At 64.2% G+C, this 16,418-nt stretch overlaps 2 protein-coding genes across 6 annotated transcripts in view; one reads left to right on the top strand and one right to left on the bottom strand.

Moving 5' to 3' along the window:
- Positions 1-10,616, top strand: part of ESPN (espin) — a 36,190-nt gene extending 25,574 nt beyond the window's left edge. Inside the window, exons 8-15 of one of the 3 annotated variants that reach the window (XM_063106376.1) lie at positions 1,392-1,553; positions 1,644-1,836; positions 3,055-3,081; positions 4,206-4,351; positions 4,433-4,690; positions 9,228-9,307; positions 9,402-9,413; positions 10,469-10,616. In XM_063106376.1, the coding sequence (XP_062962446.1) occupies positions 1,392-1,553; positions 1,644-1,836; positions 3,055-3,081; positions 4,206-4,351; positions 4,433-4,690; positions 9,228-9,307; positions 9,402-9,413; positions 10,469-10,616 (1,026 nt within the window). Of the gene's footprint in view, positions 1-1,391; positions 1,837-3,054; positions 3,082-4,205; positions 4,352-4,432; positions 4,691-9,227; positions 9,308-9,401; positions 9,414-10,468 lie in introns of all 3 variants that reach the window. The other 2 variants (XM_063106377.1, XM_063106375.1) reach the window with 2 other exon arrangements.
- A 1,006-nt stretch (positions 10,617-11,622) lies between these two features.
- Positions 11,623-16,130, bottom strand: TNFRSF25 (TNF receptor superfamily member 25). Of its 3 annotated transcripts, none has more exons than XM_063106305.1 (10): positions 16,092-16,130; positions 15,435-15,558; positions 15,049-15,183; positions 14,518-14,685; positions 14,346-14,424; positions 13,520-13,575; positions 13,305-13,412; positions 13,004-13,041; positions 12,373-12,553; positions 11,623-12,139 (listed from the first exon to the last, which is right to left on the bottom strand). In XM_063106305.1, exons 1-10 carry the CDS (start codon positions 16,128-16,130, stop codon positions 11,811-11,813), a joined length of 1,257 nt encoding a protein of 418 aa, XP_062962375.1. In that variant the 3' UTR covers positions 11,623-11,810. The 3 variants fall into 3 exon arrangements, with proteins under 3 accessions (XP_062962375.1, XP_062962374.1, XP_062962376.1); XM_063106304.1 differs by having other exon boundaries at positions 13,513-13,595; XM_063106306.1 differs by lacking the exon at positions 15,049-15,183.
- Between the last annotated feature and the right edge of the window lie 288 nt (positions 16,131-16,418).

The following is a 16,418-nucleotide window of genomic DNA, read 5'->3' on the forward strand; positions in this document are numbered from 1 at the left end:
CGTCCCGGGTGTGTGCGTGCCGGGCAGCAGGCTCCAGGGCCGCTCCACAAAAGGTCCTTTGTGCGCCCGCCGCGCCCCCCGCGCGGTTGCCCAGTCCCCGCGGGCGGGAGCAGGGTCGTGGCGTCCTCGCCTCCGGGGCTGCAGGGGGCGCCGAGGGGGTGGGCCGGCCCAGAAAACAAATCCTGCGGTGTCGCGTTTCCTGCAACGTGAGCCTGGTCGGGCGGGGCGCGGAGGGTCCGAGGCCACCGGGAGGACGCACACGGGCTGGGGGTAGGGCAGTAGTGCAGGGGACAGCACCCGCCTGGTCACTCGGCCTTTGGCCCTGGCGACTTCAAATCCCTCTTCCTGCCTGGGCTCAGCAGGGGGCAGCCGCGACGGGGCGGCACGCTGTGCTGTCACCCGAGCCCACTTTGCCACCCCTGAAACCTGAAGCTTGGGCGCGGGTGTCGGTGTCGCTTAGGTGGATGGCCATGGCTTCCAGATGCTGGAGGGGAGGGCGGGGGCGCGACCCGGAACCGGGGGGCCACATAGGAGAGGCTCCACCGCCCACGGCCAGGCCTCATCCTGTCCTGGGTAAATCAGTCGGGGGACGGAGGGCGGGGTGCCCGGGACCCAGGTTAGGGAGAGAGGCGCGGGGGCGGGGCCACATCTGGCCCGTGGGGCAGGCGCGGCACAGCGGCCAGGTGTGGCGGAGCGTGGGTGCCCAGTGGCATCCCCGACTGCTGGGGGATTCGGCCTGGGATTGGTGGGCCCTGGGTGATGTCAGGCCGACCGAGCCCATGGGCCGGGCTGTAACCCGAGAGGAAGGATCGGGTAACGCAGGTGTCGGGTCCATGCCGCCCCCGCTGCCAGGTGCACAGCGGGGGCCACCGGCACAGTCGCAGGTAGGAGCAGCCCCGGGGCCAGGGGGCCGGGGGCCGTGGGCAAGCGGGAGCCTAACAGGGCACAGGCTCCCGACAGGGCTCCCCCCGGGCCGGGACCCCCGCAGGAGAGGGTTCGACAGCGTCTTGCGGACGCAGGGTCTGTCTGGCGGCCGCGAGTGGGCTGCGGCCGAGGCCTTAGTGTCCGCTAAGCTGGGAGCTGCCCCTTCTCCGGCTCCCCCTGGCGTCTGGGCTGGGCCACCCCGCCCCTGGGCCCGCCCCTTCTGGCCTCCGTGGGGGCCCCGGTGCCCGTTGGCCGGTGCCCAGAACCTCTCCCTGGAGGGCCAGCCGAGCCTGCCCTTCCACCGAGGCCCCCATCCCCGCTCTGACAACACTGCGGTCTAGGAACGCGGCCGGCTGCGCCCCTCGACGGCTGCTGGCCCGGGAGGCAGAGAGCTGGGGAGGGAGGCGCGGGGAGGGACCCGCACGGGGCCGGTGCCCGAAGCCCATTGGGCCGCTTTCTTCCCGCAGCCGAGCTCCCGCGACGGCTACAGCGGGCTGCGGAGGCAGGACTCCGGCCGCAAGCCCCGCGCCTTCGGCAAGCAGCCCAGCACGGGGGACTACTACCGCCAGCTGGGCCGCCGCCCCGGGGAGCCGCCGGCCGCTCGGCCCGGCATGGCGCACAGCGAGGAGGTGCGTGCCCGCCAGCCCGCGCCCGCCGCTCGCCCGGGACCCGCCGCCGCCGCCCGCGTCTCACTCGCCGGCCCCTCCGCTCCCCCGCAGGCGGCGCCGCTCCCCGGGAGCCACGTGCACAACGGCTGCGCCGCCGACCCCAAGGCGTCCAGGGAGCTGCCGCCGCCGCCCCCACCGCCACCTCTGCCCGAGGCCCTGAGCTCGCCCCCGCCTGCCCCGCCTCTGCCCTCGGAGGGCACCGGCCCCGGCTGCGGGCAGCGACGCTCCTCCTCGTCCACCGGCAGTGAGTGGGGGCGGGTGGGGGGCTCGCCCTGAACGGGAGGGAGCTGCAGACACCGCCCCCTCCCCAGCCGCCACTGCCCCGTCCTTCCTCCTGTCCTGCGGGTTCTTCCTGCCAGCCCCCACCCCACCGAGAACTTGACCCTAAGGGGAGACTCTGAGTCGCTCGAGCTCATGCCAGAGTCGGACTGGGCTGGGTGGCCTCGGGCAGTGCCCTCCTGTCCCTGGGCCTGCCTGCTACCAGCTCCGGAGGGCCTCCCGGCTCTGGGGGTTGCTGTTTCTGATGAGCTGGTGCTGGAGGGAAGCTCTAAGGAGTGGAACTAGCTTCTTCCTGCTCCTGGTCCATCCTGAGTCTCTCTCCCTCGCCCCACCTCTTTCTCTTCGTCTTCCAAGCTAGCACAGACCTGAGCCTTTCTTACATATGTTGGGGACACTTCCTAGCCAGATCCCACCAGGAGCCCTTGGGCCAGCCAGGGCCGGTTTTCCCCTACCCTGTCCTGGTGACTCCCCGGGGCATCCGTTTTTAAGAGCTAGACTGGTGACCAGGATCCTGGGCTTCTTTTCTGTAGGATGGGGCAGTGTCCCACCCACCAGACCTCCTAGAGGGCCCAGGAAGTGGTGCCTGGGTACTGGCGCTCCCATCCCAGCCCAATGGGGGTGACTTCCTCACCCAGCCACTCCGTGTAAGGACCATGCTTAGTGGCACCATCCAAATCTTCGTCCCCTGCCTAGGAGTGCAGCGCTGGGCCCCCTAGTGCTCCTCCGGAGCCTGTGGTAGCATGCCCGCCAGTGGCTGGGGCTCCAGAAAGCCCTCAGCCCATCCCCAGCTCTAGAGGCCTCTTCTCCCTCCCCCTGCAGCCCGCAGCAGAGCCGAAGCTAGAAGCAGGAGAAAAATAGACTCTGGGCTTCCCCAGACATCCCCTCCTAGCAGAGCCTGGGCCAGGTGCCCTGTCTCAACCCAATGCCAAGATGGAGGCCCTTGCTAGTGGGGCCAGGACCAGTGGCAGCCCTGCCCAGCCCTCAGCGACACCAGCCGGGCTGGACCACCCTTGTGGGGCCCCAGAGCAGCCTGAGCCAGGGTCAGATGGGCCGCAAAGCTCCTCTTCCCTCTCCCCCCTCCTGCCCTCCCTGGCCCTCTCTTGCTGTCCCCAGCTGTCCCAGTCTCACCCTGGCCCCCTCTCCCTCCTAACTTTGCTGTCACTTCTCTCCTCTTGGTCCCTAGAAGTGAGAGTCCTGAGGCACAGGAAGAGTGAGTAGCTGCGTGCGCGGCTCCTGGCTGAGGCTGAGGCTGAGGCTGAGGCTGAGGCGTGGGGTGGGAGAGAGGGTTCACCCAGGAAAAGCGAGGCAGGAGGGCCCGGGACTTGAGGAAAGGGTAGGGCCAGAGGCCGGCAGGTGAGGGGACCTGAACGTCACTGGAGGGGGCACCCCTCCACCAAAGCCACATACCCACCCGAGCATTCTCTACCCGACTGATGGGTTTGCCTAAATGAAGGAGCCAGCCGCGTGGCTTTTCCCTCCATCCCCTTCCCTGTGACAGTGCTCTGGGATCCCCAGCATGGAATCCAAGAATCTTTGGCCTGTTTTGTTCCTTCCACCCAGACCTGTCCCCTTCCTCGGGGCTCTAAAGATAACCCTCCCCAAATCCCCATTGACCTCCACCCGGGAGTCAGAAAATGCAAACGTGCACCAAGCTTTGCATGTTACCGGCCCAGCCCTTCATCCTGGGTGCTCCCTCCCACATCCGCAGCAAGGGCTCCGCTTTCCCGGGTTTCCCAGAGCTGGGAGTGCTTTGCCATAGTGTGCTGCTGGGTCGCAACCAGTGTGTCTGCTCGCGAGTCTGTCTGTGGGTGCCAGGGGGGAGGAGGGGCTGGCTGGGTGCTGGCATTCCGGGGTCCCGAGTCTGTAGGGCCATGAAGGCCCCAGTCAACTCTGTCCAAGGGTCACTGGGCTTTGCTGATGCAGGGAGAGGGCCAGAGGGAGACTCCACCCCAGGATAAAGGTCGGGTGGCTGGCCCCAGGTAGTGTTTTGGAGCTGGGCAGTTAGTGGCTGGGCGGAGCCATACCAAGAGTCCCCAGAGCCAGCCCAAGAACCAACATGAATTCCCAGGGGCCCCCAGGCGGGGGCCCTATACCCTGTGAGTAGGGCTGGGAGGAGGGTGTGGCCGCCATAGGCTGGGAGCCAAGGGCCTGCCTCTGGGGGCCCTGACAGCCGCCCGCACTACGGGGATCTGGAGAGCTGCCTTCTGAGCCCGAGGGAGGGCCCTGGACAGCGCGTCCTGGCTTGGGGAGGGGGCTGCAGAGGGACGGGTGGGGGGGGGCGGTGGGGACGCGGCCCCGCCCCCGGCCAGCACCTCCTCTCCTGCCCCTGCATAGGCACCAAATCTTTCAACATGATGTCCCCGACTGGCGACAACTCGGAGCTACTGGCTGAGATCAAGGCGGGAAAGAGCCTGAAGCCAACGCCACAGAGTAAGGGGCTGACCACAGTGTTCTCAGGCAGCGGGCAGCCGGCCTCCCAGGTAGGCGGCCACGACGGCCCCCGCCCTGGCTCCTCTTGCCTGAGCCAACCCGGCACTCAGCCCCGCCGCTTCTCCCCGCAGCCTGACTCGCCACTGCCGTCGGTGTCGCCATCACCAGCCCGGAGCCCCACCCCACCAGCCACGGGGCCCCAGCCGCTGCTCAACGGCAGCGTGGCACCGGCGCCGCCCGCCACCCCTGCGCCTGGCGTGCCACTCGACGTGGAGGCTCTTGTCCCCACGCACGACGAGCAGGGCCGGCCGATCCCGGAGTGGAAGCGCCAGGTGATGGTGCGGAAGCTGCAGCTGAAGATGCAGGAGGAGGAGGAGCAGAGGCGGAAGGTGGGTGGCTGGGGCTTCCTGGAGCACCCTGGGGTCTGCAGCCCATCCCCCAAGCCACCCCCAACTTGCCGGGGCCCTTCAACCTCAGTGTTTCCCTTTACCTCGGGTAAAGCAGAGTTGTGGGACTCCCCCCACCTCCTAGGACTGGTCCCAGTCTCTTCTCCCCCCCACCACCACACCCAGCAGCTTGTTCTTTGACGTGGGATGACAAAGTGTATCAAACCCTAAGGTGCTTTCAAATCGCCTGGGATCTTGTGTAAACGTCTATTTTGATTCAGGAGGTGTGGGTGGAGCAGAGACTTTCTAATAAGCTCCTGGGTGATGCAGATGATGATGCTGGTCCAGGGACCACACTCTGAGTAGCCAAGAGGGCTCTGGTCACAGTCTGACCCGGGCTATGTCCCTGCACTGCCACTTTCCAGCTGCTGATACTGAGTCTCAGTCAGCCTCAGTTTCCTCATCTGAAAAATGGGTTGATCATCACTAGCTGGCAGGATGGTTTGTCATTCATTTGTCCAACAAAAGTTCCCTGAGCACCATTTGTATGCCACACACACTGTTGCAGCCTCTGGGGATTCATGGTGAATATGTCAAGTCCTGCTCTCAAGGTGGCTGTGGGTTGTGTGTCAATCAACAATCGGATAAGTGCCCCCAGGAGACAAACCAGGACAATATGAGAGAGTGGCCAACTGGGTAGACAAGTAACTGGGCTGTTACAACAAAGCACTGTGATAGGGTGTGCAGGGGACTGGGGCAGCCCTAAAGTGGTCACCCTATTTGGGCCAGGGATGGTGTTAGGGAAGTGATGTCCAAAGTGAGACTTGGAAGATGAGCAAGAGGTGCCTGGGAAGAGTGGGGTGAAGACCAAGCCGGCAGGACAGGGGCGATCTGGAAGTCAGAGTGGATGTGACTGTACACTGGTGGGGGGTGACTGAGCTGGAGAGGTCGGGGGGGTCAGGTTACCAAGGCCTGGCTGGCTGCCTACAAGAGAATGGACTTTCTCCTGGCGCAGGGGGGAGCCTGAGGTGGGGTGTTAAGCTGGGAAGTGGTGTCATCATATTTGTATGTTGGGGACAAATTGTTGTGGATCAGGATGAACTGGGAGGCCTGTGTAGAGGTGAGGGCAGCCCCCAGGGTGGGAAAGGTGGGCACTACTGTGGTGGCCTAGAGGAATAAATCAGAAGTGCCTGGCAAGCCTCGTTCCCTACACTGTACTAATGTCCAATAGGGTGAGGGGAGGGGTGGGAGTCCCAGTGGAAGCTGCACCTTCAGCCTCTTTAAGCAGAATGGCCTCTCACTTAGCACGTGAAACATTGACCACGGGGACAAGGAGAGCTTAGGCGGTAGGGGAGCTTGAGAAGGGGTCAGCAGTCTGGGGCGGGTGGCCTCAAATTAGGCCTTGGATGGAGTGAGGGAGGGCTGCCTTGCCTCTCAGTTTCAATCCCTTTTGCATGTTCCTCGGGTGGTGTAATGAGCGACCCAGTCAGGCGAGGAGACCCTTCTGCCGGCCTGCCCTCCCTGCCTCGGCAGCAGCGCCCAGCGACCAGCTGTGCCCTCCGCCAGCGACCCAAGTGGACACTGCCCTGAGTCCAGAGCGACGGTCCGGGCCGAAGCCTCACCCCAGCGTAATCGCCCGCCGGCCAGGCGTGGCCCGTCCCTGCAATCGCAGCGCCACGGAGCCATTACACCACCTGGGACATGCAAAAGTTCCCCCGGCGCCACTGCGGGAGCTGGGCCAGAGGGAGACGCGCCTCCCTCCCCTCTCTTGTCTTCCCCGCCTTAGCTAACGGCCGCCAGCTCGTGCTGCTACCCTCCCGAGGGCTGGAGGTACTCCCGCGAGCACAACGCCATCCTCGGGCCCTTCGGCGAGCTCATGACCGAGGCCGACATCCTCCGCATCGAGCAGCAAATCGAGAACCTGCAGGTGCTGCACAAGGCGCAGAAGCTGGAGGCGCGCCTGGAGCAGCTGGAGCTGGAGCTGGAGCAGCTGCTGCCCATCTCGGCCGCCCTGTCGGCGCCGCGCTTCACCGTCGACCCGCGCCGCATGCACGGTCGCGCCGCCAGCCTGCCCGCCTGGTGCACCAAGATCTCCACGCTGCTCAAGAGCATGGCCACGCTGCTGGCCGCGCTGGGCGGCCGGCCCGCGCACCTGGCCGACCTGCTGGCCGCTGACACGGGCGAGCCGCTGGCGCCTCTGCCCGACGCGCCCTGGCGGCCCGGGCCGCTCTGCCTGGGCCGCTCGCACTCGCTCAGCTGGTGCCGCGAGGCCGTGGCGCGCGAGATCCTCGAGTGCGGCGTCTCCGTGCAGCACCTCCGCGCCACCTACGAGCTGCGCGTCCAGGACGCCGCGCCCGCGCGCCGACCGTGCCGCAAGCCCTCCCAGCCCTCCGGCGCCCCGGGCCGCGCGCCCATCCTCGAGGAGGACTACGCGGCGGCCGGCTCCCGTGAGCCGAGCGCCGCCGCCGCCGCCAACGGCCTGCTGGCCGCCGGGGAGCCCCCGGGCCCGCCCGAGAGACCGGAGCGCCAGGCGGCGCTGCCCGAGCCCGAGCAGCTGGCGCGCAGGCCGCCGCTCCCCACCCGGCTGCGCGGGGTCCAGGACTACCTCGACATGCGCAAGGAGCGCATCGTCTACCTCTTCCTGCAGCACTGGCGCAAGTGGGCCTTCCGCGGCCCCGGGCGCCGCGCCCAGGCGCGCCTGCGCAGGCTGCTGCCCCGCGTGGTGGCCGCCGGCGCCTCCCAGCCCGCGGCGGCCGAAGGCGGCGCCCGCGGCCCCGACGAGCGGCTGCTGCAGCTGCTGCAGCGGCGGCAGGTGGTGGGCAAGCTGCTGGGCCACTGGCGGAGCCTGCTGCGGCAGGTGCCGGCGCGCCAGCCGCGGGGCCCGAGCCTGGCGCACGGCCTGTACTGGCCCGAGCACTTCCTGCCGCCCCTCGACGGCCGGGCACCCCCGCGTTACGACAGCCTCACGCTCGACCTCTTCATGCTCGGCTACTTCCAGCTGCTGGAGATGGGCCTGAGCCGCGAGGAGCGCAAGTTCCGCCACCTGCTGTGCTACGAGATGTTCGACCGGCTGGGCAGCCACCCCTGGGAGCTCATCCGCCTCTTCCACCGCGTCGTGCTCGAGGAGGTGGAGGCCGGCCGGCGCGGCTGGAGCGACGGCTTCGAGGACCTCAGGCGTCGGTTCTTCGGAGACAGCCCCGAGGCTGAGCTGGCCCGGGAGGAAGAGGCCGAGAAGGAAAACGGAGAGGAGGCAGGAAAGGAGGAGGAGGAGCCGGACGAAGAGGCTGCTGCAGCTCAGACAGGGGACCTGCCCGAGGGGCGGCCTGAGTCCCCCGCCCCCGCGCCGCAGCCCCCACGCCCGCCGCCGCCCGCCGCGCCTCCCCCGACCTCGGACCCTCCTAGTTCCGAAGCCCCCGCCGAAGACCCCTTGGAGCTGGTGTCCGAGATGGGCGAGTTCAGCAACGAGGACATCTGCCGTTACATCGACCGCAGCTTCTCCTTCTGGAAGGAGAAGGAGGCAGAGCTGTTTGACATCTGAGCAGCAGGATGACCTGGGCTTGGATGCCTGTTTGATGCCCTCCAGAGGTCAGAGGCAGGCGGGAAGAACCTAGAATGGTGGCCTTGGACAGCCCAGAGTGCCCAGGACCAGGCTTCCTGAGCCTTTGAGATCCCGTTGTGGCAGGACATGGGGCATTGGCCGAGATAAGCGGGGCATGGCACTGAGCAAACCAGGTGTCCCCTCTGGCCCCGTGGCCTTCTGGGCTCTGTGTGTAGCCAGAGGCAGCCTCTCTGAGTGAGGGACTGTGGGTCCGCCTTGGGGCAGTGTGGTGCGCTCGCTCTCTCTCTCTCTCTCTCTCTCTCTCTGTGTTTTTTAACTGGAGTTCACAGCTCTCTCCTTGACTGAGGTCAGGGGAGCCACGTGTGCAGTGTCCCATGTGATTTGTGATGTGTACAGACTCTTTCATCTCTGACATCCAAGAAATAAAACATTTTGCTGTAAGCTGCCTGCATTGGGTGCCCCCCGCCCCCAGTGGCACTGCAGCCCCATCATCGTAGAAGTTGATGTCCAGTCCATTGGAAAGACAGCAAGTATGGGCCAGAAGGGCCTTCACAGAGAAGCCAGGGACAGCCTGAGCCTCCCTGAGCTGGCAGAGTGTATGGGGGCCCAAGTCTGTGTCTGCCCAGAGATTCTGGGTCATGGGTGGGGCCATCAGTCCACCTGCCCCTGTGGGGAATGAGGCTCAGGACGTCTGTGGCTCCGCTACTTTATTCTCTGCTCCCCCCTCCTATACTCAGCTCTGTCTCTCTGGCGCCGCCTGTAGGACCATGGGCTGGTTCACTGGGGGGTAGGAGGTCCCTCTCCAAGGGAGCTGTGACCAGGCGCCTTCATTCACTTGTCCCATAGAAGGGTCTTTTCCTGCAACTACTTCTGTGTGCCGTTGTCCCTAACTCCTCCAGGTCTCCCAGTTGGAGTTGCCACCTATCGGGCCCCACACCTCCCAGCCCATGCTGGCCCTAAAGCTCTGTGGTTGTGTTTCAGGAGGAGGAGGAGGAGGCGCGGCTGGCCAGCATGCCTGCCTGGCGGCGGGACATCCTGCGGAAGAAGCTGGAAGAGGAGAGGTGAGCTGGGGGTCAGGAGGAGGCTGGCCAGGCAGGATGTCTTGACTTTGTCCATGAGGTGGTGACACCAAGTAACGTCTGTTTTTCCTTCCAGGGAGCAGAAGCGGTAAGTGTGGGCCTGGCCCCAGCCTGTCACTGCTACCTACACCCACTCATGGAGGCCTGTCCCTTCATAGAGCCCTATCTTGAGCACATCCTCTTGTAGCACAGCCTCTGTCCCCAATAATGCCACCAGACCCCTGTCCCCCAATAACTTGGCCCCATGTCCCCCGAAGTCTAGTTCTTATGCTCTGATAACCTTGTTCCCAAATTAGCGAGTCTCCATCTCCTATTAACAGAGCCTTCTGTCCTACGGCAAACACAACCCCATTACCAATAACCCTGATCATCTGTCCCCCAAAAAGTTAGTTTCTGCACACAGTCATCTAGCTCGGGGCTGTCCAATAGACAATAATGCTAGCCACATACGTAACTTAAATTTTCTAGTAGTCACATCGAAAAAATAAACATGTAGATGAACTTAATTTTAATATTTAGCCCATTATATAAAAAATATTTCAAACGTATTCGATTATTAATGACATTTTACACTCTTTTTTAAACTAAGTCTTCGAAAAACCTTGTGTATTTTACACCTACAGTACATCCCAATCTGGACCACATTTCAAATGCTCAACAGCCACCTGTGCTTAGCAGCTAACTTGTGGGCAGAGCAGACCTACCCCTGTATCCTCACAGCTTGTTGCTAATTCCCCAGCTCCTGTCTCCCGATAATATGGTCCCTCTGCTCTCTAGCAGTCCAACCCCAGTCCCCAAGAATTCAGATTGACAGCTTCTGAACAACTCATGCCCTGGCCCCAATATTCTCACCCCGGAACACCGCTTCTCACACAGTGTCACACAGCGCCCCAGCAAGTCTGTTTCCCGTAACACCCCAGCCCACAATAACCGGACCTCAGCCTCCTACTCAGCTCCTGTGTGTGCCCCAATAACCCTTATCCGTCCCCAGTCAAACCCCTCTGTCCTCAGCAACACAGCCCCTGGCCTCAGTAACCCACTCCTTGCCACCGGTGACCCCGGCCCGCTGCCGTCCTGGTGCCGGCCTCCCACCCTTTCTGACCGCCCCCGCTTCACTGGGCTCTGCACCCACCCCGTCCCCAGGAAAGAGGAGGAGCGACAGAAGCAGGAGGAGATGCAGCGGGAGAAAGAGCAGTCGGAGAAGCTGCGGACTCTGGGCTACGATGAGACCAAACTGGCGCCCTGGCAGCGACAGGTTATCCTGAAGAAGGGGGACATTGCTAAGTACTAGACGTCGCGGCCTCCTGCCCGCAGCCTCGCGAGCTGGGAGGGGCCCCTCAGCCCCGCCCCGGCCTCCCACGCTGGGACCCCTTCCTGAGCCCCCACTCCGGCCCCCGCATTCCCAGCCCGGGCGACGCTGGAGCGCGCCCGCTGCCGCTGTCGCCCAGAAACAGTGCCCAAGCTGCTGACGCAGAGAGATGCTGCTTATTTGCAAGCCGACTGACGTAGATTTGCATGTTCGCTGAATGTCAAAGTGTGCAGAGCCCTCCCCAGCCCCGTGGGTGGTGACTTTCCCTGCGGGGCGCGCGCCTGGCTGGCTGCAGCCCGTCCCCCGCACCCCGGAACCGGCGTCGCCAGCGCATCCTGGGCGGAGGCGGGCCCCGAGCTCGGGGAAGGGGTTTTCCTCCCTCCCTGACCCAGATCTGCGCCCGGCCCAGGCCGAGCCGCATTTCTCATCCCCGCCGAGGGTTTCCTCTCAGTCATTTGTTTACCAGAAACGGTGAAAACTGCCTTTCGGGACGGAGTTGCCGCCCCCGGGGCCCCCACCTGCCTCCAGTGAAGTCTGCGCCCCGTCCCCAGCCAGGCCCCCTGGCTCCCCGGATCCTTTCACTGCCCTGGTGGAGTAAGGACGAGAGGCCCCGAACCCGTGCCTCAACTGCTGCCCCCAGACCCCGCTTCCCCGCCGCCTCGCACCCCGATTAAAGCTCTCGGCTGCCCGCAGCTCTCGGCCACTCACTCGCCGCCACTTGCTCGCTCCTCGGGGTAACTGGGCCACGACGCACGCGGGAGGGGCAGGCTCGGGAGCTCAGAGCCACTCTGGTCTCTACCGTGGGTCCCAGCCCCTGGGGCGCTAAGACTCCGGGCCCCTGTGACGCCCTGAGGGAACCAGGCCCGGGCCACCAAAGCCACCTAACACCCCCGGCCCAGCAGAAACACCACGAAGTCGCTTTCGTCAGGTTTAATACCAAGGCCTCAGCCAAACTCAGGCTGAGAACCAGCCGAGCAAGCTCCCGATATTCGTTCACGCGTCTTCGCCCTAACCGGAGCCCTGCTTGCCCAAGCAGGGGTGAGGCCGGCTGGCGCTGCTACGCAGGGCCGTGCCAGGGGCTTAATAAGTGACATAAAATGTCTACACGCATAAGTAACCGTACTTAGGGCTTCTGCAAGGGCCACCAGAGCGCCAAGGTGGCGGGTGGGCCCCACGTCACGGGCCGCGCTGCAGGCGGCTGCGCAGGTCTTCGGCGCAGCCGTCCAGCCCCATCCGCTCCAGGGCCGCATAGACGGCGCCCAGGCCCGCGGGCTGCTGCTGGCGCCAGCGCTTGAGCATCTCGTACTGCTGGTCGCGGAAGCGGCCGATCTCCACCTCCACGGCCTCGATATCCGCCTCGCGCAGCCCCAGCGTGCGCACGAACTCCTTCCAGCGCCGCGCGGGGACCGCGTCCATCACGTCGTAGAGTTGCGGGCCCGGCTGGAGGGTGGCGGCCGGCGAGCCTGCAGGGGGCGCTGGCGAAAGCGCGGACTCAGGGGGCGGGCCTGGGGCGGGGCCAGAGAGAGCCAATGGGGAGTGCGGGCTTAGGCCGGAGGGCGGGGCTGAGGCCGGGAGGCGGGGCCAGGGCGCACGGGTACCCCGGGCAGGTGGCTGGTTGGACCCGGCAGGGAGGCCTGCCCCGGTCAGTTCGCAGACAGGAAGCGTGCAAGTTGTGAAATCACAATTTCCCGGACTTAGGAGAATGGGATCAAGGGCTCAGGCTACTGAGGTCCCTTACCAAGAGCTCTGCTGGGCAGCTGGTCCCAGGACCAAGCCACCTGCGGGCAGGCTGCCTCCTGGGTCTGGGTGGAGTCAGGGGTCCAGTTATTGCCTACCAACTGGACAGTGCAGACCTTCTCACTGCTGCCGGGGGGCACCAGAAAGGTGTGGGTGCCGTCCGAGAGTGAGAGGTGGGTGGCCTGGAAGCCAAGAGGCCCTAGGTCAGCCCCACTTACCTAGTAGGGCCCCTCTGCTGCAGTCTCTGGCCAGGAGTGGACACCCCTTGGCTCAAGTCAGCAGATATCCCCCAAGGCTGCCTCCCCCAGAGCTACTGCCTCCGCCTGAAATACCCTGCCCCGGCTGCACTCCTCTTGTTCCCCCGCCCCATGAAGCACTCATCCCACTGAACCATTAGCTCCTATGTACTTGTCTGGCCCCCATGAGACTGATGCCCACTCCAGGGCAGGCACTGTGCTGGTCTCATCGACAGATAACTCAGCTGTCAGCACATCTGTCCACTGGTCTACCCTGTGCGGGCTATGGTGCCAAGCACTGGGGATCACGAGTTATAAAAAGGCCTGATCTCCCAGCTCCAGAAGGCAGCCCAGACGTTTGCTCACCCTCTTTCCAGCACATACTGAGATTCTTACCGGTGGTGGGGTCAAGGCCTCCGTTTCAGCTTCATCCACTGACAGAGACAAAGAGAGTCTGGTCGGCAACCAGGCAAGGATCCTGGACCTGGGTTCTAGTCCATGTCACCTTGGGTTCCTCTGCACCACACACTCCCTGCCTCAGTTTCCCCTTCTGTATCCGGGTTGAATGGACTCTGGGCTACCCATCCTGACCCCAGGCCCCTGGGAATGTGTGTGTGTGTATTGTGTGCGTGTGTGCGTGTGTGCGTGCGTGTGTGTGTGTGTGTGTGTGTGTGTGTGTGTGTGTGTGTGTACTTACCAGGAACCATGGGCTTCTGAGGCTGACAGCAGCAGTAAGCATAGGTCAGGGTGGCCCCGAGCAGGAGTAGGACCAACAGGCCAGCCAGGAGTACCTGGACCCAGAACACTGAAAGAGCAGCTAGTGGGTGCCAGGTCCTAGCCCCCTGCCCCTGCCACACATTTCCCCTTGGTCCATCCCAGTTCTCCTGCTCACATTCCCAGCACACCACCTACTCTGCCTCCAGCCACAGACAGCAACGCAGGGCTCAGGACAGCTCCCGAGGGTACTCCTGCAAGGGGGGGGGATGGGCTGAGGGAGTACACAACAGCAGGGGCCCCCCAGGACTACCTGACATCTTATCCATCCCAGAGGCCCTTCCCTCCCCAAGCCTCTCTCCTGTGAGCCTCACTCTACCCAAGAATGTTCCTGAAGTACTGCTGTCCCCAACAGCAAGAACCACCACCACTATTTATTGAGCTTCTTCTGGACTAGATAAGGGTCACTAGAATGTCAACTTCATAATGACAGGAATTTTTGCCTATTTTGTTCCTTGTTGTAGCCCCAGCACCTAGGACCATCTGGAAAATGGTAGATACTCAATAAAGATTTGAATGAATCAAGTGCCTTAGCTCTTATCATAGCCCTGTGATGGGCTAACGTTCCCACATTCAGATGGGGAAACCACAGATCCGAGAGGTTAACTCTCCGAACTTGCACAGGATCTGCCAGAGAACTAGCAGCAAATCCTGAATCTCAGCCCAAGTTTTGAAAGTATATCGATGTGACCCTCTGTATAAGCAGCAAATCTATTCTTATCCTATATGGCTGGAAGGATTACTAAAGGAAATTCTGGCAGAAAGTGAAAATAACGCCCTTATTCATCTAGCATAAGGTGATTCCAGATTTCTCTTCACCGTCCTATGTTTGAAGTGGGGCCCACCCAACCCAGGGCCAAGCTCCCTTGTCCCTGTCCCTTCCTCCTATCCCTGAGCCAGCAGCACCTGCCCCACCCTACTCCCAGCCTCCCTTCCCTCTGGCCTAGAACAGCCAGGAAGTTACGTGGGGCAGGACAAGCAGCCGCCATCATGTTCATAGAAGCCAGGCAGGCAGGTCCCACAGGCAGCATCTCTGTCAGAACCTTAAGTCCAAGAGATGACATGGGTCAGGATGGAACAGTACGGGGACAGGGAGAAGGGGGTTTGGGAGTAGATGCCCAGGATGGGGTACTCACAGGGCAGCTGTGTGTGGCGGTGCAGGGCCCCACAGTCTGAGCAAGGGCGGCAGCGGAAGGGTGAACTGGCAACACATTGTCTGAATGAGCAGTCAGCAAACCTACCAGGCTCACAGCCGCAACGGGTATCCGTCACTGTGGAGCAGTTCTGCAGGGCTACCTGCGAGGCTGGTGGGGACGCAGGGAGATGGGGAGTGCAGAAGTGATCAGAGCCAGTGACCCCCATGGAGAGGTGGGGCAGGTCCCCCAGAGAACGGAGACAGGCTTAGGCCAGAGAGAGAGAAAGACAGAGACAGGGCTACCCCCCAAAAAGAGAAGCTCGGAGATCTCTGCAGCCCAAAGGCACATAAAGAGATAGGAAGGTCACCAGGAAGAGACAGAGGGCAAGGGCATCCTGACACAGGATCAGGGAGGGTGGGCACAGGGCCCTCATACCCAAAGGTTGGGCCCAAGCCAGCCACTCCCTTCAGAAAGACCCTGTCCACGGCCTGTCCTCAAGAGCCCCCCACCAAGCACTGCACAGCCCCTCACCCTGCTCATCACAGGCCTGGCAGCGGATACAGTGTCTCTCATGGTGGTTCTCCCAAGACAAGAAGGTGCCCTGGGGGCAGGGAAGGCAAGTGGAGTCGCCACAGGGCTTCCAGCAGGGGTCCTTCAGATAGTGCCCTGAGGAACCCAGACAGGGGTCAGACAGTCAAAGGGCTGCCACACCCCACAACCTGCTCGCCCCCTTTCCCTTCCCTCTCTCCCTTCCTATCTCTGGCTCCCTACTTCCCTCCCAGGCCGCCTGCCCCTACCTCCCACTCCAGCCTGTCCCCACCCCATCCCCAGCCTGGCTGCCCCTCCTCCGTGCCCAGCCTGCTCTCACTCCCTCCCACCCCCACCCCTGGGCCCCTTCCATCCCGGTGGCCACTTACCTGCTGGACAGCCCCTGCAACACAACAGACCATTCTTCTGGAAGTCACGAGCACAGTCACACCTGGGGCTAGGCGTGCTGCCCTGGCCCTGGGCACCCAGCAGCAGCAGAGGCAGCAGCAGAGCCTAGGGGACAGGTACTGCTGAGTCCCGCATAGCTGTCCCGGGTGAGGGCCTCTCCCTGCCCAGTCCTCTCCACTTCAGAGGCGCCAGCATCTGCCCTCAGGGCAGCCTGCTTCTCAGGCTCCTGGGCAGGAGGGGTGCCCACGGGTGGGGTGAGACTCACTTCCTTCCCCGGGTGCACACACCAGGTATTAGAGGAGGCAGCTCCCGCCAGCCCCTCTCACGTTCCCCCTCCGCCAGGGCAGGAATCGGGCAATCCCACCGCCTCCCATGCTCTCGCTGAGGCGGGAACACTGAGCCTTCTCTTCCTGGGGCCCCCAGACCCCTCTGCCCCGAGAGGTGTTTCCTCTCGGCGGAAGGGCCCGCCCCGGCGGAGCCTCTAACTAGGTCGGAAGGGGGGGCCCGGGCCCAGCTCCCTGCGAGGCCAGGAGTGGGGACTCGCCCGGAGGGCCCCTTCCCTCGCCCCGACGCTGGGCCTGGGCCCGAGGCCGGGCTCGAGGCTGTCCCCTGCCTCCCGCGCCCCCACTCACCGCCGCCGCCGCCGCCGCCGCGCAGCCCCCCGGCCGCCGCTCCATGCCCTCCGCGCCGCGCTGGGCCCTCCGACGGGCGTGCGCGACCCGGGGGCGTCCCGCTCCGCCCGCCCCGCCGTCGGTTCCGCCCCGCAGGGCCCGCCCCGCGCCGTGGAGAAGAGCCCGCCTCAGGCGTGGGGCCAGGGCGGGGCCGCCGTTCCCTGGAAGTGGAACGGGACGTCCCCGGAGTCCCCCAGCCCGCGCCGCTCGACGCACCTGAGCTCACCTGGCGGCCAGGCCCTAGGCAGAGGCGGGAAGCGCCGGGCTGCCTGCTGCCACGAGGCACACAGAGGA

Source organism: Cynocephalus volans, chromosome 8 (assembly GCF_027409185.1).
Source record: "Cynocephalus volans isolate mCynVol1 chromosome 8, mCynVol1.pri, whole genome shotgun sequence".
Classification (NCBI taxonomy): Eukaryota; Metazoa; Chordata; class Mammalia; order Dermoptera; family Cynocephalidae; genus Cynocephalus; species Cynocephalus volans.